Source organism: Cutaneotrichosporon cavernicola, assembly GCF_030864355.1.
Source record: "Cutaneotrichosporon cavernicola HIS019 DNA, chromosome: 3".
NCBI lineage: Eukaryota > Fungi > Basidiomycota > Tremellomycetes > Trichosporonales > Trichosporonaceae > Cutaneotrichosporon > Cutaneotrichosporon cavernicola.
In genome coordinates, this window is record NC_083395.1 from 576,909 (window position 1) to 595,349 (window position 18,441).

Consider the following 18,441-nt stretch of genomic DNA (forward strand, 5'->3'; position numbering starts at 1 on the left):
TCCGTCACAAGCCGTGCCACTCGTCCTCGTCGTAGTCGGTGTTCGCGGCCCACTGGCCGCCAATCGCGGCGCCCTCTTCGCCTTGGTTGGGATAGCGGACGAGCCTGTTGTTGTCGCTACTGTTCTCCGTGTCACCCTCTCCGCCACCCTCCTCACCTTGCTCCTCTACCTCATCGCCATCCTCAGCCTCCTCCTCGGGATCCCAGTACTCGTCCTGGGTAGCCCAGTTGTCATCGTCCTCCTCGACAGGCCAATCCTCGCCCACGCTCGTCTCTTTGAATTGCATGTCGTCAGGCTTGGTAGCCTTCTTGATGTGTTGTAGTACTCGAGCCCCTTAAACCGAGCCTCTTAAATTGCGCGCGCGTTCGACCGTATTCGATGCATCATACATTCACTCTACAACATGATGAACAGTATCAGCTCATGCTCCCAGCAACTTACGTCGACAACGCAATGGGGGACGCACGCGTGGTTCGTGAGAGCGACGCTGGCAGGAATGGGGCGCCGGTGCGGAGAGGTTGATGATGTCGTCAAAGACGGGGATCATGGCCTCGATCTCGGCGTGTGACACTGGGTTAACGTTTCAGGGTGGTGCTCACTGATTGGTTTGGGTTTGAAATGGTATGTGTTTGAGGGGAATGGAATGGAATGGATGTTGAGTGATGGTTGAGTTGTGATTGAAAGAATTGGGGAGCGGAAGGGGTATCCTGCCTTCCTCGTAGTTGAGTCAACCGCTACATTCTGTTCCACCATGTTCACCCCCTCAACTGCGGCCTCCACGATTATACGACATGCATACTGAAGCTGGTTTGATGAGAAATGATTCTGATGCCTCTGTACACTCATCTGCGCTTGTACGTCGTCGACTCTTTGTCGTCCGTATTGACGCCCTCGTAAGTTTTGCTCGTAAACCAACGCACACCAAAAATGCATATACAGGCGGAGTTGTGAGGACTTCTCTCCAATTGCTCTCGTTATCTCCATGTTGGGTATCCGACAGCGCACGATGTCAAAAATCACGCTTTCAGGTCAGCCATATTGTCTTCCCGACGTACCTCGTCGTACAAGTCTACCATCATCATCGCCCGAGTCCCCCAAGGAGTCTGGTGAAAATCGTTATCCGTCTTCAGGTATTCCATTATAAGCTTCCTCGTTCGGTCCTGGATTTCGGGCTGTCATCAGAACTGGTCTTACCTCGGAGCCAGGGATCTTGGATGGCATCAGACAACCGATGATTTGGTCCAAAATGAGAATGCGTCAGTTCGACACTAGGGGTAAAGGTTTACCGGCACGAAAGCTGCCAAAGGAGAGCGAGGAGAAAATCGCTGAACGCTCGTTCGCGCCCATCGTTTTGAAGTCGTCGGCGGTACGCTCCACGGTGTGTCGCCTGTGTTCCGTCATGATCGGGTCATGGACTTCGAGGACAGAACGAACTGTCTTGAGGTTGACCACGCCGGTGGTGACGAGCTGCTGACCTGCTGGGGCGGTGATGCCGCCCTCCTCGCTAGCCCTGGCAGCTCTGCAAGGCGAGAAGGGTTTCAGTGAAGGAGACAAAGTTTGTGGTTTCGTACATTATTGACGGGAGGTTGTTGTTGGAGAGGGGAGTTTGCTCGGGGTTTGCGTGAATAGGAGACAAAGGAAACCGAAGAGAGTAAAAGAAAGAGAGAGAATGAGCAAAAGGGGAAGGGGCATGGGAGCACTGGTTTGGGATCACAGCTTACCACCTTCCCTAATTACAGTGGACAATTAGACGGCGTCCTAATTGTAAAGACCAACCCCCATGGCAAGGAAGACGCCATACTACCCTACGGGTAATGTGATGAATCTAACCAGTTTGTAGGGATGCTAGGAAGCCCCACTACCTGACATCTACATATGTCCCGGCCCAACTCTTTTGCAACGGATCCTGCTGCACATTCTTCTCTAGGGACGATGAGTGGTCCCCGGGCCCCGGGACTGGCCATCCAACATGGAGTGATCGTCATATACGAGAATTCTATCAAAGTCATGTGGCTAGATCGGATTACAAGTGTCTGGTTGTCAACTCACCTTTGATCGCACGTCCTTCGGGGTTGGGGGTTCCGAAACTTTTCAGATTGGCGAGAATGGCATCAAGTTTGTCCAGGCCGAGCCGAAGAAGAGCCCAAGTTGCATGGAGTCACCACACAGGTCGCTGATCAGGCTCAGGAGGAAGCATTGCGTGTCCAGTTCGGCCAGGGTGATGCCATCCCGGTGCTCGACATGGTGCGTGACATGACTGTGGCCACGTGTATGCCGTCAAGGGTTTCATCCAGGTTGGTGAGACAATCACTTAGAAGGGTGTTCAGCAAGTTGCGCGCCCTGCTGGCTTGTCAGTCCTCTAGCGGTTGAGGTCCTGGATTGAGATGACCTGGTTTGTGGCGGACAACGAGTAGGGTAGGATACGGAAGAAGGAGTGCTCCGATGGTAAGGTCGCAACGGGGACTCATTCGGCACGAGACGGCTTGGGGAGATGATACAACCAGGAATTACTCTGCTTGAGGATGCAAGAAATTTCCCGCCATCCTTCTCACGCTATCCACGAGCTGCAAGGTTGGGTCAACCTCTCGCGACGAAGCCCCGCTGGAGACGGTCTAACTGGCCCAGCCAGAAGCACGGCCTCTCCATTCTGGGAGATTAGAAACGTAATTCCGTGCCCATTTTCAAGCCAAACGTCGAACTACGCGCGTATTCTTTACGTTTGTGGGCTCAATGTCAACGGCTCCGGTATAAACGCTATCCGCAGAATTGTTTGGTCCTTTTGGGGTGACTGGGGGATCTGTGTGGCATAGTGATATTAGAGGGAAACCCTCAGAGGCGGTTGGGGCGAGTTACTGGCACCCTATGCAATGTGAGGGTTGGTGGGTGGTTGTCTGCAGTGTCGTGCGCACCCTGCACCACCTCTTTGTCGCCAAAGTCCTTCAGGTCCTAGGGGAGCGGACCCCTCGTCTAACACCTTGAGTACCGCGTGGGCTCCGCGGAGTACACGAGGTCTCGGGACAATCAAGTGAGTCATCCAAATACAATCTGTAGCATCTGTAGGGGTCTTACAATCTGTCTTCTACTCGTTCTAGATCTTGAGAATGCTCACTGCCGTCAGTCCAGCCTCCCGTTAAACTCACTGGCTCGCTCTCTAACGGTAGACGGCTGCTCGCCGTCGCCCTCGATGTTGGGCGTGTCGATCGCGCCCTCGTGCTCCGAATGGCCGCCCAACGAGCCTTCGGCTGGCTCGGCCGGCGTGACGATGCCGCGGCCGCCAGGCGCGCTCATCCACCCATCTGTCTTGGTGCTGAAGTGCTCCCGGAGCCTGGCGCGGACGTTGTCCGCCTTCTTCTCTCTGTCCATGGCCTCCTCAGCCTCGGCCTCGCGCTCAATGTCCTCCACCTCGCCCGCAAAGCTTGCGATGCTGCCGCCGACGCCTGACGTCGCCTCTGCAAAGTTTTCGTACAGGTTGCGGCCGGCCTCGTCGTGGTGGCCCTCGCCAGACCAGAAGTGGAACGCGCGGCTGACGACGCCATACGAAGCGGGCGTGACCTCAACGAGGTCGCCACGTGCAATCTCGATCGCGGGCACCTCGGACGGCGGCAGGCCGACGAGGTATGCGAGTAGGCAGCGAATGACCGACGCGTGTCCGATGATCAGCAGGTCGTCCTGGCAACGCTCAAGCTCGAAGATGACCGGCTCGAGTCGCACCGAGAGGTCGTGGTAAGACTCTGCGCGTGGTGCGCGGTGCGCGTACGGGTCACCAAGGAAGCGATCCCACTCGTCAGGGTACGTTTCTTGCGCTTCGGCAGCCGAGAGGCCGTCCCACACGCCGGGATTGATCTCACCCATGATCTGCTTCTGCACGACCTTATAGCCGGCGTGCACGAACGGCCACGCGGTGTGGTGCGCTCTCCGCCGCGTGCTCGTCCACACGACGAGCGGGTTCTCGTTGGTCGACTCGCCGCGAGCGCGGCGCTCTTCTCTCAGCGCCTTGCGACGCGCTGTGACTGCGGCCTTGAGGCGCTCGGCGTACTCCCACCCTCCAGGCGAGAGGTCCGAGTCAGCCTTGAACGAGTGCTCAATCAGAGACTGTCCAGACTTGTGTGAGCACAGCGGGCGAGCAACATGAAACGTACCCTTGCAAAGAAGATTGTGCGCGGCCGCGTGTGAATATTCATGAGGAAGAAGCAGCACCGAGTCTGGAGGTATCCTTCAATCCGGTTGATCTCGATGCGCTCCCCCACGTTCATGACCTTGATGTATGGCCCCTCCTCGGCCTTGACCGTGTCGTACACGCCTTCCTGGCCACGGATGCGCTTCCAGTAGTCGGCCAGGGCCCGGTCCGCATCCCAACCCGCGTAGTCTGGCGAACTGAGTTTTACGCTGCGGATATTGGAGGTGATGATGTCGTCGTTGTCGCACAGTGACTCGAGGAAGATGACGTGCACCCCCTTGGTTCTGAATGTTTCAATCACGTCCTTGCGCGCGGACTCGCTGCCGTTGTTGGCATCGTAGATAACGACCTGGCCACCCTGGACGGTGAAGAAGTCCCAGATCTGCTGCTCGAGGCCACGCTTGACCTTTTCACGAAGCGCGATTGTTTCGGGCGACTTTGGGCCTAATGTCAGTGAGCGTGACAGGTAATGAGGAGGGGGGAAGAGAGAGAGACGTGTGGGGATAGTGACAGGGATGTGCCGCGGGAGAGGAGGAACGGGCCGTGCTAGGCGAGGAAGGCGACCAGGCGAGAATGAGGAATGCGTGCACCCAAGCGACCGTACTCACCGTCGGCCTTGTAATAGTCGCTGGGCAGGTTCTTGGTTCCACCAAGCATCTTGCGGCGGTAGTCGCCGAGCGAGTAAACTCTGGTCTTGACGCCTAGCCAGCGTAGGTAGCGCTCGAGTGCGCGCGAGATGTGAGTCTTGCCTCGCGCTAGGGTCAGTGACAAACGGTGGGTTGGCACGTACCAGGCAGGCCAACAGTGACAATGAGGATGAGACCCGCATGGAACAGGCGACCTGACTGGGTCACGTAGAGCGGCGCGGCCATGATGCCTACGTGCTACGTGAAAATGTTGGTGTGATGAGTGGGTGCTGTAGTTTTAAGTGGAGTGGAGAGAGATATGGGTGGATGTTGGTGGATGTTGGATGGTGAATGGAGGGGGGAGTTCAAGCGAGCGGTGATATCATTCCGCTCAGTTTACCGCACCCCCACTTGTTTTCGATTCGACTCTATCCAGGCACAGTCTGTCCTCAATCGCCAACGTTTCCCCCCTCTACCCCCTCTACTCCACACTCCAGCACTGTCGAATCCCATCCCGCTTCGCTTCCAGTCGAAAGAGGCACCCGGTCACGCATCGTGTTAGTCCGTGATACATGTATTTGTGGTACAACCAAACGCGTCCAGGTCCTCAATCTATTCGCCATTCACCACTACCTCGTTGTTGTCGTTGATCTTGATGAACCGCCGTGACAGTTCGCCAATGCTCGACCGCGGGAGGTGCGCCAGCGACACCTTGGTCGCCGCCCGCGTGTTGCGCCAGTGCTCGGGCTGGTCGTTGCCGTCCTCGCTGTTCTTACGGTTGGACGACGACGCCTGCGGTAAAACCCGCAGGTCCGTTGCAGCGGCCAAGGACCGCGAGCTGTCTGAGAACGCGAGCTGTCGCTCCATCTCCCCTCGTAATGACTCGGACGAGCCCAGGTACTCTGGGGCGAGTTCATAGTCATCCGAATCCGATGTTGGGCTTGTAGGTGACGGATGTCCAGAACCCACGTCCTTCTCCTTGGCCGCGAGCGGGAACTGGGGAGCAGGCACCGGCGCGGGTGGAGGCGAAAGTGCGACGGCCTTCACTGAAGTTTCCAGCTCGGGCTGGTGCTCGTGCTCAGGTTCGTGCTCATGCTCATCGTCTTCCAAGGGGCTGGTCTCTGGTAACTCCCCGGGGCTCACGCTACCGGATGCAAGCGAACCCACGTTTTCGCCCCATATGCTAGCACTCTCGTCATGGTCAGGGAGTGACAACTTGGGAATGGCGATTGGGGCGGCGATTGTCGCACGGCGGTCGGGCTTCTCGGTGCTGGGTGCACAGAGACTGCGTGCCGCTGCCTGGAGCGCAACGTGACGAACGCGTGCCCAGTCCCGCTGGTCGCGGCCCTGATCCTTGAGAAGCATCGTGATCCACAGGTGAAGCTTGGAAAGCTCGATGCGGTCAGACCGGATCTGGTTCGCGAGGTCTGGCAGCGCCGCCTCGATGCGGTCGCGCGTTGACTTCTGGAACGGCGTGAGGATGGCCAGGTTGCGAGCGACGCGCAAGTTGGTTGTCAAGCGATGTTCGATTTGCGCCGCATTCGACTTCAGAGCCTCCACTCGGGACGCAATAGCCTCGAAGCGCTTCGTCTTGTCCGTTGACTGTGTAGCCAGCTCGGGGGGTAGCAGGAGCATGGGCGCAGCTCCGGCACGCCCGGCAGCAAGATCGGCCTTGACAGAGCCGATGACAGCCTCCATCTGCTCACCGCCATTGACAACGACATCGTTGGCGCCTGACACATCGACAACAGGGGTTGGGGACGACCGCAAGCTGCCGACACGCCGCAACCGCGGACGAGGAGTGGCGAGGGTTTCGGATTGCACATTCGGGTCCTCAAAGACGATGGAGCGGACCTGCGAGGGTTCTTGCGACTGTAGGGGGACGCCTGACTCGACGTCACGGAGGTGCTCCTCTGCAGCAACTGATCCTGCCTTGACAGCCTCGCCGCTGTTCAGCCCGACAGCGCGAATACGGATCGCGGCGGTCCGGAACGTGCTGGCGTAGTTGATGAGGGTGAGCCACTCGTTCATCTCGTACTCGTCGTTCAACTGCATGAGGTACTGGCGATTGTCGGGCATGACGAAGCGGAACGTGAATGGCGTCGATGTGTGGTCGCGGTCGAAGATGGCCACGCCATCCTTGACAGAGAGAACCTCGTCGGGCTGGAAGCTGGTTATGCGGGGGACGGCAGGCGCGTCGCCCTTACCAGCGTTGCGGATCTGCTCGACGAGCGTAAGTGCCCAGATAGTATCCTTGAAGAAGAGTAACTGGGAGCCAGTAAGAATGACGCTCCAACTTCTCCACTTGCGACCCGCCGTACGCTTTGTCGCGGGTGACTCGTCTGAAGTCAGTCAGACATAATCTACTGTACGCTCACCTTTCCGGCTAATCAGCCCGACCTTTGTAATCTTGAGCGTGGTCACCTCTTCCTTGGGGATTGGCGCCGCCACACCACCGCCCATACCGGCGAGGGGAACACCCGACTTCCGACGAGGGCGCGACTTGACGAACTCGAGCGGTTGAGCGTTGGCAAACTTACTTTGCAGCCGGTCCACGTCCAAGAACGGTCTGGTACCCATGCAAGAGAAAGGACTGTCCGCAGGAATATAGCGCTCAACATCGACTCGCAGCGAGCCCAGCTGACCTCCAACAATGAGGTCATAGACGTCGATCTTGCCAGACCTGGGCAGGCCGTTGGATGCCGAGAGCTGCCCGCCAGCCGCAGCGAATGCGGCTTCGTTGTCGTCCTCGATGAACACGAACGGCGTGAAGGTGATGTTGTCGAAGAACGCTTCGAGCACGGGCGGGGGGACACCGTCGAGCCGCGTGTTGCGCACGTAGTCAGGTTTCGTCATCTTGTTCTTGTTGTGTCGGTTAAACGCATCCGTGTGCAGCATCATCATCGAGAAGGCAAGCACGTATGCATTGTCTGCCGTTAGCTTCGCAATCCTATGTCGCTCACCCTTGGTGCCAAACAGACCCGGCTCGCACAGGTCATAGCGCGTGGCAAACGCCTCGATGACACGGTCGATCTGTTGCGTCTCCTTCGGCAGCGACATATGCATGAGGAGCCGGCGCAGTGCGACATCGAGCGCGATGTGGGTAAAGTCGAAGCGGTTCATGTACAACGTCAACGCAATGGTGTGGAACTCATCGGCACTAGAGTCAGCTGTCCGTCACTAACAAGGTACTCACCTAGAGGCAAGGACCCCCGCCAGCTCGCGCCGGTCTATATTGTGGAGCCTCGCCAACCAGCTCTCAGGAGTATCGTTGTCACGGATAGACGTATCAATGTCGTTGGGGTGTATCCGCTGCACTGGCGTTGTAGACCGCGAGAGAGGCATTGGGCTCTCGGAGCGACTGGGACCGTCCTCTGTCCCCGGGCTGGGGCCGCCAGACGATCCCCCGCCAGGACCGCGAGGGGGGAGCGGGAACAGCTGGCCAGGCGGAGGCTTGGGCGAGCTAGGGTTCGACCTGAACAGACCAGTGGATAGCCTCCGAATCGATCCCTGTCGGGGAGGAGTCGAGGCCACAGGGAACGTCGGGGTCGAGGGAGCTGGAAGGTACGTAGACGACCCGCCGTACGCGGACGGCGGAGCGAGACCGGCGTCGTGTGACCCTCTGTGGGCGCCGCTGTGGACGCCGTTGTGGCCCAGGCTGGCAGTTGTCGAGTTGAACGTCCCGTGCCATGAGATGGCAGACGACGTGGTCTGGGCACGGGCGCGTCCAACTCTAAGCCCAGAGTGGACGCCAAGGCTTGCGTGCGGATCCGCTGTTTGCGACCGCCTCGTGGAATGGGTCGTACGAGACGACTGCGAAGCTGCGTACGATGACCGAGGTGATCGTTCAAGAGTATCGTTCAGGACCACACGGCGGTCATCCTCGCCAATCTGCAGCGCCAGGCTTGATACCTGCGGCACATCCTCGGGCCGTATTCTGACTGGAGGGAGGGCAGGAGAGGTACCCAGTGACGACGCCGAAGACTCGGCACGCGGCAGTTCGCGGGACCCGAACTCGCTGGTGGTGACCGTGACCGTATCCCGCTCATCAGCAGAGCTATAACGCAGGGTGCTGTTGCTACGTGGGCGATTCTTGGAGAACACGCTGCGTACCATGCCGATGACACTGGAGTTGGCAGAGCTGGATCTGGCCGACATGGGGGGCCGTGCTGGGCGCCTCGAAAGGTCCAGATCGGACGGCGAGCGAAGAGACATCGGCGGTGATACCATGGAACTGTCCTCAGACTGGATCCGGCGCGCAGCATCGGAGAACGAGCGCCCACGACCACCAGCGCGAGGGGTAACCTGCGGTGGCGTCGCCTCCCCTCCATGCTCAGCTATCGTTGGCGGCGGCCCGAGCTCTGGTAAAGAGCTTAGTGGTGAAGTAGAGCCCATGGAAGATCTCTGGGAGCCAGGTTCGAGAAGACGACGAGCAACGATGTCTCTATTTGTCACCGGAATGGGGATGTGCCCAGGGTCGCGCTTGAGATCGTTGTGCGACGTGTTCGTTGTTGTTTCAGAGGACATGGTCTCAATCTCCAGAGATGGCCGCTTGCCGACCCATAAGCGCGTGGGCCAGAACTCTTGCTGATCAATGACAGGAAGCGATGAGAGAGACGACCCAGCGGAGTGGGGTGGTCTCGCTACGTCGGGGACAGATCTGTTGATGAGCATGGTTGTGGACGCGTTGGGACCAAAGCGCCCGCGCATGCGCGTCTTGTTGATCGGCTGCTCATCGGTGCTGTTCTCGTTGGGCTCGGCGTCGTGGTCGGAAGAGAAGAATCCGCTCCGTCTCTTGCGGAGCTTGGACTCGGACCGCTGCCGCTTGATCGTCTTGCCGCGCTGCACGCCTAGCCATCCCAACACGCCGCCCGACGGGCCAGCCTCGTCGTCATCGGAGTGAGGCGTAGATTCCGCGGGAGACCGCGAGAACATGGCCGATAAGCTGCGTGGCCGGTTCTTGATGGGTTTACGTTCCTTCTCTGCCGACTGCTTGGCTGTCTCGGTCGTGGAGAAAGTAACCTTGACTAGAGGGCTAGCAGCGCGCTCAGGAAGAGGGGACGACACGGCTTGGGGCCTGCGTGAGAGGTGGATAACTCCCGGGGCCGAGGCGCGCTTCGCTGCCACGGCCTCTGGGAGGCCCAGGCCGAGATCTGGGCGCATGGGTGTTGGAGACTCTGGTCGGGAGCGCTCGGTTTCAGCGGCGCGAGGGGTACGTGTCGAGCTTGAAGGTGTGCGAGAGACGGGAGCGGAGGCCAGACGACGCTCATTCGAAGGTTCGGGCAACTCTGCGCCGTCCGGCATCAATGCCAGTGCCGGAGAGGAGGAGCCGAGGCCGAACAGGCCATCAAACGCGTCGATAGGGCTGCTTGGTGTTACGACAATGTCTGTTGGAGGGGCAGGAGTGGTGTTAATGGGGAGCGACACAGCCCTAGGAGTGGCGTTGATGGAAAGACCGGCATGAGGAGGGGCGGGGAGGGGCTTGTCCTTGTCTAGAGGCGAGGTGTCAAAGGGCGACACTGCGAAGCGCTGTTTGGTCGGCGTATTCCTTGCGCCGACCGACGATGAGCGATGGGGAACTCTGGAGGGGGAGAGGACGAGGGTATGTGGGCGCGGCGCAGGAGTGGGGGTAAGGATGGGGAGGGCGTCGCCCGACGACGAGCTGTCGCTGGTGGTCCTTTTGAGGACGCGGGAGGGGAATGGCTTCTTTGGTTTGTTTAGCATGGCAGCATGCAGCAGATGGAAAGGATGAACTCACTGGCTTATCGGTATTGTTCCGAGAGAGGATGGCAAGTGTCGCCATGTCCTTCATGCGAACAGGCTCTTCGTCGTCTTGCTCCTCGTCATCGACAAGAAGAGGCTTGGGCTTTGATTTAGATTTGCGCCTCACCGTGCCCTCGCGATCCGAGTCTGGCTCTTCGTCGTATGTGGTAGGGTATTGGCGCGAGAACGCGTCACCAGTGCTCGTGCCCGTGCGGACGGGCGGTGTGGCCTCGAGCTCCTCCATGCGCCCGGCGTCATCGGCTGTTACGGGGAGCTCTGGGGCTGGGGCCATAACGGACACTCGTTCCCTGCGCTTTGGCGTGACCAGACCAAACCATGAGCGTCTCCGGTTTTCCTTGCGAGACGGGGTGGAGGGAACACTCGTCTCATTTGAGCCGGTGGAAACCATCTGGGGCGGTCTAGGCGCGCTCGGGCATTAGTTGGGAGGGCGAGAGAAGGTGGGGATGCGTGGGACGGGCGCGAGGGTGGTCGACGCGACGGGCGGGGTATGAAAGATTAAAGGAGCGTGGGTGGAGGCTGCGGTGTGTGCGCGTGGGCGTGATTTTGGCGTGGAGGCCGTGACTTTGGTATACAAGTTGAGACGTGAGATGAAGAGAAAGATGAGAAGGGAATGGAGGAATAGATGGAAGAGATTGAGATGGAAGCGAGCAAAAGGAGGGACAGGGGTTGAATTGTGATTTACGGGGAGGGGAGATGGAGACAACCAAGCCAAGTTAAGAAGAGGACGGATAGGACGAGTGTTGTCGGTACATACAGCGTACCATGTCCTTTGTTCCGACAACTCTAGTCCAATCTAGTGTCTGTTCTACCCATCTATCTCTCCAACTCCTCACCTTGCATCCATCAACGCCGATTCATTACTGTCGGCACTGGCACTATAGGATGGTAGTGGTTGTAGTTGGAGGGTTAGGGGAGAGGGTTGCAGAAGGAGAGGCGTTTGGGCCAGAATCAGAATCCAGGAACATGGTCGCTAACCCTCATTTCTATTTCCCAAGTTGCCGCTTTGGCTTTCACATATCGCATGAAAAAGGGTAAAGCTTGCCTTGTCGGCCCGAACCGCGACAGTCAAAGTGAAAAAAAGGTGACTATCAATCAGACCAGGCTTTCAGATTAGTTTCGTTATACAGTTGGTACCTGAACAATTGGGGGGCTTGGGGGGCCAATTACTACTCATTTTGTTATATCTTATATGTTATATGTTGCATTCTGTATGGTGTGTACTTTCCTTAAACCTCCTCGAGTTCCAGACACAGTTGGAATCCCGTCTCAGGTAACTTGCCCTAATTACGCACATTCTCGAAAGCCAACCCCCTCCCCACCATCCCCAAAGTCCTCACCCAGCCCTATAGCCCTACGGCGCCTATCGACCCTTTCGCGCCTATCGTGGTCAAACCTCCATGGAGATCAATCAAAGTTCGGTTGATTGCACGTGGCGTGGAGATTCATACACACTCCATCCACACTCCTCCAACTAACTCACCTCCACTCGTCGGACCGTAGTTGCCGAGACTTGGGGATATCCCCACACTCCTCACACTCACCCAATTCACAATAATGGCTTGTCTCAACTTTGTCCGCCGCGTACGTTGTCTCACCTAGCACTCCCTAACCCTGCTAACCATAGACTTGGCAGAAAACCATCGACAAGGCCGGTGGGTCCTCTCCCCAACCATACTAACGCCAACCTAGGCCATGACGGCGTGGTCCTCAAGAACGTGAGGTCCAGCAAGGCCAGGCTGATCCCAGATGGTGGTGACCCAGGCAAAGCCGGGGTGGGTGCGCACTGAGCTCAAGATTGGCACCGAGCACATCAATAACCACAACGTATGGCCCTCCCCGAGCGTGCTGACGGCAGACGATCCACGGCGGCGTCATCCTCTCCGTACGCTCTCCACCTGACTGAGCTGACAAGCAGATGGTCGATACTGTGACCTCGCTCGCGTTGCAGAGCCGCGGTATCGTTCCCCCAACCGGTGCCAGCGTCAATGCGAGTTGTGAGTTTGTGCGCCCCGGCGGCAAGGTTGGGGACACAATCTATGGCCATGGAGAGGTCACGCAGTTGGGTAGGACACTGGCGTACACCCGCGTCAACTTTTACAATGCGCAGGATAAGATTGTCGCGTTCGGCTCGCATACCAAGTTTATGGGCAAGAACCAGCCCAGCGTCGGGTTCAGCCCCGACGGCGAGACTGAGGTGCCGCTCGAGGGCAAGCACGGGCACAAGCTGTAGCTGTCATTATAGATGCATGGACTTGTATGGTGGGTCAAAGTCGAGCTAGAGCTGTAGGTGGAGCCACAGCAACTGCGGAAGGAGATGGGCACAACTGGCGCGTATAGCCGAGCCTCACCATGGACTCACAATCCGAGGTGGGTACACATGGCCGGAGTCCGCAAATACTCCCGCTAACCGGCGTCGGAACATCCGAGCTCGAACTTGTCTCGATAATCGAGAACCACCTCCTTCACTCTGCAACTAACAAACATCGATGGCGTACATTACTGGGGCCGACTTGGACCGCGTCCTCGAGCGCAGAAAAGACAAGGACTCTCTCGGCGTGAAACTCGCTGCGGCGATTGCGCTGATCGATGGCGTGCTGGATGACTATGGGTAGGTTGCCGAGAAGAACGTTAGGCTGACGACAGGGAGCAGGCGGTTGCGCTGAGCTTTAACGGTGGCAAGGATTGTGAGTTGGAGACGAGAGGAGATCAAGTCATTGGTTGGATGAACGGAAGGAGGGTTGCTTGTCGGAGCGACCTGTCGGACATTGTTTTGGTGGAGCGGCTTCGAGGACTGAGACGATCGTGTTGAGCTCCGCGCGTGCCGCCACCCGTCGCTACGCCCCATTCCATGTGCCAGATATTGCAGAATCCAGTGCTCTGGTAGAATGGAACGACAGAGCGGCAGACGGCGTCAACTGTCCTCAGTCAAGCTTCGTCCGGCTCAATCCGACTCATCCGTCACCAGGCGACAGAGACTGAACCTCGTGACTCACCTATCCATTCCATTTCTCCCCAGAATGCTCACCTTAGGCACCGTCCTCCTGCACCTCTTCGCTGCCGTCCTCTACGCGCGGCACAACACGCGTTCGCACCCAACCCCGCGCGCAGTCCCCCCCACGCCAACCGCCGCCCCGCGGCGCGACAAGCCCGTGCTCAACGCTTCCTTCAGGGCATACGCAGAGGGCCAGGACGGCCCGCCGTATGACGAGCCCATGCTCAGCGCTTCCTTCCGGGCATACGTAGAGGGCCCGGCCGCCCCACCGCCGCCGCTCCCTGCCAACGTCGCCGAAGGTGAACCGGCGAGGAGTGCAACGCACCACACGCCGGCACATGGCTCTGCTGCCGCCGTCCCGTACCCTCCCATCCGGAGCGTGTACTTTACGGCACCGAACCCATTCCCCGCGCTCGAGACGTTTGTCATCGATTCGGCCACGCGGTATGGGCTCGATCTGTGGCGGTTTGGCGGAGGAATGAAGAGCGCGCTGAGCGAGTATCTTGGATGTGGGGGAGGCAAGGACGTACGTGCCATCTTGTTGGGGACCCGGCAAGGGGATCCGAATGGGAGTGAGTACACGATTTTCGGGTGGGCTGCGAGGAGACGGTGAACGGAGAAGGAGTCGGCGGGCACGAGACACTGCGTCCCCGGACATTGGAGGCCGCTTGGATGCCTTACAAAGTCGGTGAACAAGGCCAGCGAGAACGTTGATGACCTTGCGAGTTGTGGAGATTGTGAAACCCACATCGCCATCCGGACGTCAGTGTCCAGTGGGGAAAATTAAGCGCCGGTGACTGCGGTCAAACGCGGTGACAGCCCCGAGACCACGGCGACTACCCATCCCTCTACTTCAACATGCTAACCACAGACGTCGCCGTGCTGGCGGCCACCGACCCCAGCTGGCCCCAAGTGCTCCGCGTCCACCCTGTGCTGGACTGGACTTACACCGAGGTGTGGCAGTTCCTGCGTGAACTCGGCGTGCCTTGGTGCAGCCTGTACGACGAGGGGTGAGTCGCTAAGCTGTCACCGCTGAACTGCAGATTCACATCTCTCGGCTCGACACATAACACTGCCCCAAACCCGCTGCTCAAAACGGACGCAGGTTACGAGCCAGCGTGGAAGCTGCAGGACCCGTCACAGGAGCGCGCGGGGAGGGGGGTGAAGACGACCTAGATATTTTGTACAACATGTTCATGGACCTCTTGCATTTTCCCAACACGTATATCACCCAATCTCAATGCATTTACCAAAATCGTGTACGAGACCTCGACATGCGGCTCCCTGCCCAGTCCATCTAGCCCTTCGCTACCTCGCTCCAACTCGCGCGTCGCTCTGTGGGTCCTCCGCCTCTGAGACCTCCATCAAAACTGCTCCTTCCGTTCGCGGGAGGCGAGGTCGCCGTGACGGTTACCTCAGGCGCCATGCCTGGCAGGCCAGTGCTGGCGTGATCCACGTCGACCGGGTTATCGTCCTTGACTGACAGCGCAGCAGTTGCACCCACAAGCTCCTCGTCAGCCTTCTCCTTGACTGGGGGGAAGTAGTCGTCGACCTCGCCGCCTGGAGCGCCCGCCCCAGGACGATCAGAGTTGTCAGGGAATACTTGGGTCGTCGGCGTGCCGAGGGCGGCGGACCCTTTTTGAATCAACGGCCGGTACACCGGCGCACCAGGCGCAGCGTTCAGCAACGGGTTGCGGCCGCTGTGCACTGGACTCGTCACCGGAGCGCCAGGGGAGAATGGACCTGCCGCTCCGGCAGACAGGAAGTGGTGCGGGGCAGGCGGGGTGCGAGGGTAAGCGTTGAACACGAACCCTGGCATCGACGGTGTCATTGGCGGGAGGTTGCGAGTCTGCATTGGACTGAGCGGGTTCATCTCCGTCATCGTGGGGAACGGAGGTAGTGTGATGGGCCCGGGGTGCCTCGGCTTGTTCAGCGCCGGGTCATCGTTCACGCCGGGCCGGACTGGCGTCGCAGCTCCACCCGTGTCCAGCGGCCACGGCACGCGGGTTGCACTTGGTGTCACTGCTGACCCGGTCAACGGGCCAGATGCGAACGCTTCACTTGCAGGGGTTCTCGTAGTGACAGGTGGGGACGCGTTTTTGGGCCAACCCTGTGGGGACGGTTTAGTGGCGAAAGCAGAGAAGGGCTCTGCGGCGTGCATGGGCTGTATCTTGCCCTCGTCTATCGTCTGCCGTTCCGTTTGGACATTGAGCACGCGGCCGTCCACGTCGTGACTGCTGTCAGCTCGGTTGCGGATTACAGCTCACCCATTGAACATGGAAGCCGCCCGCTGCGCATCTTCTGGGGAAGCTAATAGCACGGTACCGAAGCCGCGCGACTGGCCGTCTGGCGTTGTGGCGACACTGAACGTCAGCCCCGTGGAGCAGTACGAACTTACTCGGCGCGAATGACAACGCCCGCAGGTCTGAACAGGTCCTTGAGGTCCTGCCACTGCATTGTAAATGGGAGCTGGAATCAGCTTTCGTCATATCCAAGCCAACGCACATTCTTGACGAAGCAGACCCGGTCGTACACGCTGTTGGGTGCTCCGAGGTCCTTGGCCTGGTTGGCGAGTCCGTTGAGGGGAATTGGGGGAGGGACTAGCGCAGGAGTCGGCGCGTCAGAGCCGCTGGTCGATGGGCGTCGCAGACTGGCTGACGACCCGAGGGTCTCGGCTGAGATTGCTGGCTTTCCGAGGAGGCTGGGCCCCAGACGTCCGCCCAGGGCCACACGCCCCATCGACTCACCCGGCTCCAACCCCCTATTCGGCGAAACCGAACGCTTGCCGTTGGCACCGAGAGGGAGTGCTCCCAACGTGGCCAGCGATCCGCTGCGATCGGCACCCGAAAACACCTCGCGATTCCCGCCGGTGGCCCAGCCGAGGCTGCCGGCGGCTGCCGCACTGGCCGCGGCATTTGGACCCGCGGTGAGTGACCCTGCCAAAGGCGAAGCACCGATGGGAGGCACAGCAGGGACGTGTGCGGCGAGAGAAGGTGGTGGCCGAACGAAGGCCTGGTGGGGCGCATGTCCTCCCCCGTGGGAACCAGGCCCGAGATGGTGGCCGAACCCTCCAAACGGTGGTCCATGATGTGGTGGCCGCCCATGCCACCCGCCGCCGCCGCCGCTGCCAAAGTGGTGCATTGGCGAGCCCATGTACCCGCCGAACATGGGTTTGTGGTGGATGTGTGGTTGTGGTTCGTACTCTGGCGGAAGCCGGTCTGGACGAACCTCTAGCGTCCGTGTCTGCCATGTAAAGCCGTTGAAGCGGTCTGAGATCAGAAGCGCAAAGGGTACAACGTACCAATGGCGCGCGCCGCGTCTTCACGGCTGCCCATGAGGACATTACCATACCCTCGACTGCGATTGTCGGGTCCGAGGCTCACGTCGGCACGTAGTACTGTACCTGCTTTTCGAAAGAAGTCTTTAAGATCCTGCCAGCGCACCCGATATGGAAGCTGACACATGAGCGGTGCTCCTGGGACACAAAGGGGCCACAATCCGCAGTCGACTCACATTGCCAACAAAGAGGTTTACGCGCCCATCTGAACCGATCGCCGAGGGCAGGATGTTGGTCATGAGCGGCGTCAAGGATCGTGTGGATGCTACAGCGTTAGCAGCAGTGATGCAATGTGCGGGAAGGAAGAGGATGGGCCGGGCCAGATATGACGAGAGATGACGAAGACTCCCCGCCCCGCGCTCCTTGGGCGATGGGTTGAGCCGATGAGCAACCCCCGTCTGTACCCCTTCCGTCCTTGAGTGACAACGCCGCTCCCTCCATTACATCGCCGCACTTACCTTCAAGCCCCATGTCCATCGGTGGAGGTGCTGGTGGCGCGTTAGCTATTGCCGCAGCAATGGCGGCATCGATTTCGGCGGACGTGGGCGGCTGTCGCGGCCCAGTATGTGATGGATCCATAGCTGCGGGATTGGCACGTGAGATGCTTGGGTGGCTCAAGCCGTGTGATGAGATGGTTTCCCGAGCGTCGGCGCCGGACATGACTACGTGTTAGAGTGGAGTGGTGTGATGTTGTTAACGTACGCTGGGTTGTCGACGCGATGAGGAATGTGGAGATGCGGGGGTTTGTGATCAAGTGTAGGGAGTGTGGGTGTGGACGTGATGCGTCACGCTTTGGCGTGTAGAAACGAGTGAGTTGTTGCTGGCTTTGGTTAATGGATGACGAGTGATTGTGGATGAATGAGAGTGAGAACAAGATGTCGTGATGATGATGATGATGATGGTGGTGGTGGCGGTGCCGTGTGGTGGTGCCGTGTGGTGGTTACCTGACCACACTTTGGTGTAATCTTGTATGGTGAGTGAGAGTTGGAGTTGAAGAGAAAGAGAGAGAGAGTGCTATATTGCTATATTGATAGAGTGTGAGGTTGATAATGTCGACTTGTAATAGGCTTGTGTAACTCAAAGTATCAGTACCAAAGTGATGACGCAGTTGGGCAGTAGTTTCCAGGCATGTGGGCTGCGGGTCATCGGTGAGGCTAACAGAACAGGGCCGGGCCTAAAGGGAGGGTAAATCAACCCGCGCTGCCATCTTCGAGTTTGCTCCGTGCTTGCCGCTTACTGTGGACCATTTCATAATACTGTAGTCTATTCTGATCGAATCTCTTCAAGCCAAGCCTCCTGGCCTCCTGAGCCATCATAAACGTGCTCGAGTGACCAGAGCTGGGAGCAAAGATGAAACTGTTGCCCTGATCTCAACTGTGCAAGCTTGAATGTCAAAATCAAAGTCACCGGGCCGGCGGCCGTCCATGTACACACGGCGTGGGAACATGGACCGCTCCCCGTTTGAGTCAGCCCGTATTCTGTATGTTGTATTCTGTATTCTGTATTCTGACAATTCCCTCTCGGC

At 58.8% G+C, this 18,441-nt stretch overlaps 6 protein-coding genes across 6 annotated transcripts; 2 read left to right on the forward strand and 4 right to left on the reverse strand.

The window, feature by feature from the left end:
- Nucleotides 1-4: 4 nt before the first annotated feature.
- Nucleotides 5-1,401, reverse strand: CcaverHIS019_0302270 (uncharacterized protein; the record flags this gene model as incomplete). Its single annotated transcript, XM_060598650.1, has 3 exons — nucleotides 5-307; nucleotides 467-570; nucleotides 1,287-1,401. The coding sequence occupies 3 exons, from the start codon at nucleotides 1,399-1,401 to the stop codon at nucleotides 5-7; spliced, it is 522 nt and encodes a 173-aa protein (XP_060455423.1).
- Nucleotides 1,402-3,088: 1,687 nt separating this feature from the next.
- On the reverse strand, nucleotides 3,089-5,049 carry CcaverHIS019_0302280 (uncharacterized protein; the record flags this gene model as incomplete). Its single annotated transcript, XM_060598651.1, has 5 exons — nucleotides 3,089-3,108; nucleotides 3,141-4,101; nucleotides 4,140-4,621; nucleotides 4,786-4,932; nucleotides 4,968-5,049. The coding sequence occupies 5 exons, from the start codon at nucleotides 5,047-5,049 to the stop codon at nucleotides 3,089-3,091; spliced, it is 1,692 nt and encodes a 563-aa protein (XP_060455424.1).
- Nucleotides 5,050-5,415: 366 nt separating this feature from the next.
- Nucleotides 5,416-10,858, reverse strand: CcaverHIS019_0302290 (uncharacterized protein; the record flags this gene model as incomplete). The annotated part of the gene is made up of 5 exons (XM_060598652.1): nucleotides 5,416-7,145; nucleotides 7,182-7,733; nucleotides 7,767-7,963; nucleotides 8,000-10,509; nucleotides 10,562-10,858. 5 exons carry the CDS (start codon nucleotides 10,856-10,858, stop codon nucleotides 5,416-5,418), a joined length of 5,286 nt encoding a protein of 1,761 aa, XP_060455425.1.
- A 1,283-nt stretch (nucleotides 10,859-12,141) lies between these two features.
- Nucleotides 12,142-12,817, forward strand: CcaverHIS019_0302300 (uncharacterized protein; the record flags this gene model as incomplete). Its single annotated transcript, XM_060598653.1, has 6 exons — nucleotides 12,142-12,168; nucleotides 12,212-12,239; nucleotides 12,277-12,302; nucleotides 12,334-12,411; nucleotides 12,443-12,469; nucleotides 12,503-12,817. 6 exons carry the CDS (start codon nucleotides 12,142-12,144, stop codon nucleotides 12,815-12,817), a joined length of 501 nt encoding a protein of 166 aa, XP_060455426.1.
- Nucleotides 12,818-13,073: 256 nt separating this feature from the next.
- On the forward strand, nucleotides 13,074-14,755 carry FAD1 (uncharacterized protein; the record flags this gene model as incomplete). The annotated part of the gene is made up of 5 exons (XM_060598654.1): nucleotides 13,074-13,195; nucleotides 13,231-13,271; nucleotides 13,618-14,151; nucleotides 14,451-14,589; nucleotides 14,623-14,755. The coding sequence occupies 5 exons, from the start codon at nucleotides 13,074-13,076 to the stop codon at nucleotides 14,753-14,755; spliced, it is 969 nt and encodes a 322-aa protein (XP_060455427.1).
- Nucleotides 14,756-14,876: 121 nt separating this feature from the next.
- On the reverse strand, nucleotides 14,877-18,046 carry CcaverHIS019_0302320 (uncharacterized protein; the record flags this gene model as incomplete). The annotated part of the gene is made up of 9 exons (XM_060598656.1): nucleotides 14,877-15,813; nucleotides 15,847-15,942; nucleotides 15,978-16,048; nucleotides 16,085-16,848; nucleotides 16,881-17,034; nucleotides 17,093-17,181; nucleotides 17,375-17,578; nucleotides 17,619-17,740; nucleotides 18,009-18,046. 9 exons carry the CDS (start codon nucleotides 18,044-18,046, stop codon nucleotides 14,877-14,879), a joined length of 2,475 nt encoding a protein of 824 aa, XP_060455428.1.
- Nucleotides 18,047-18,441: the final 395 nt, after the last annotated feature.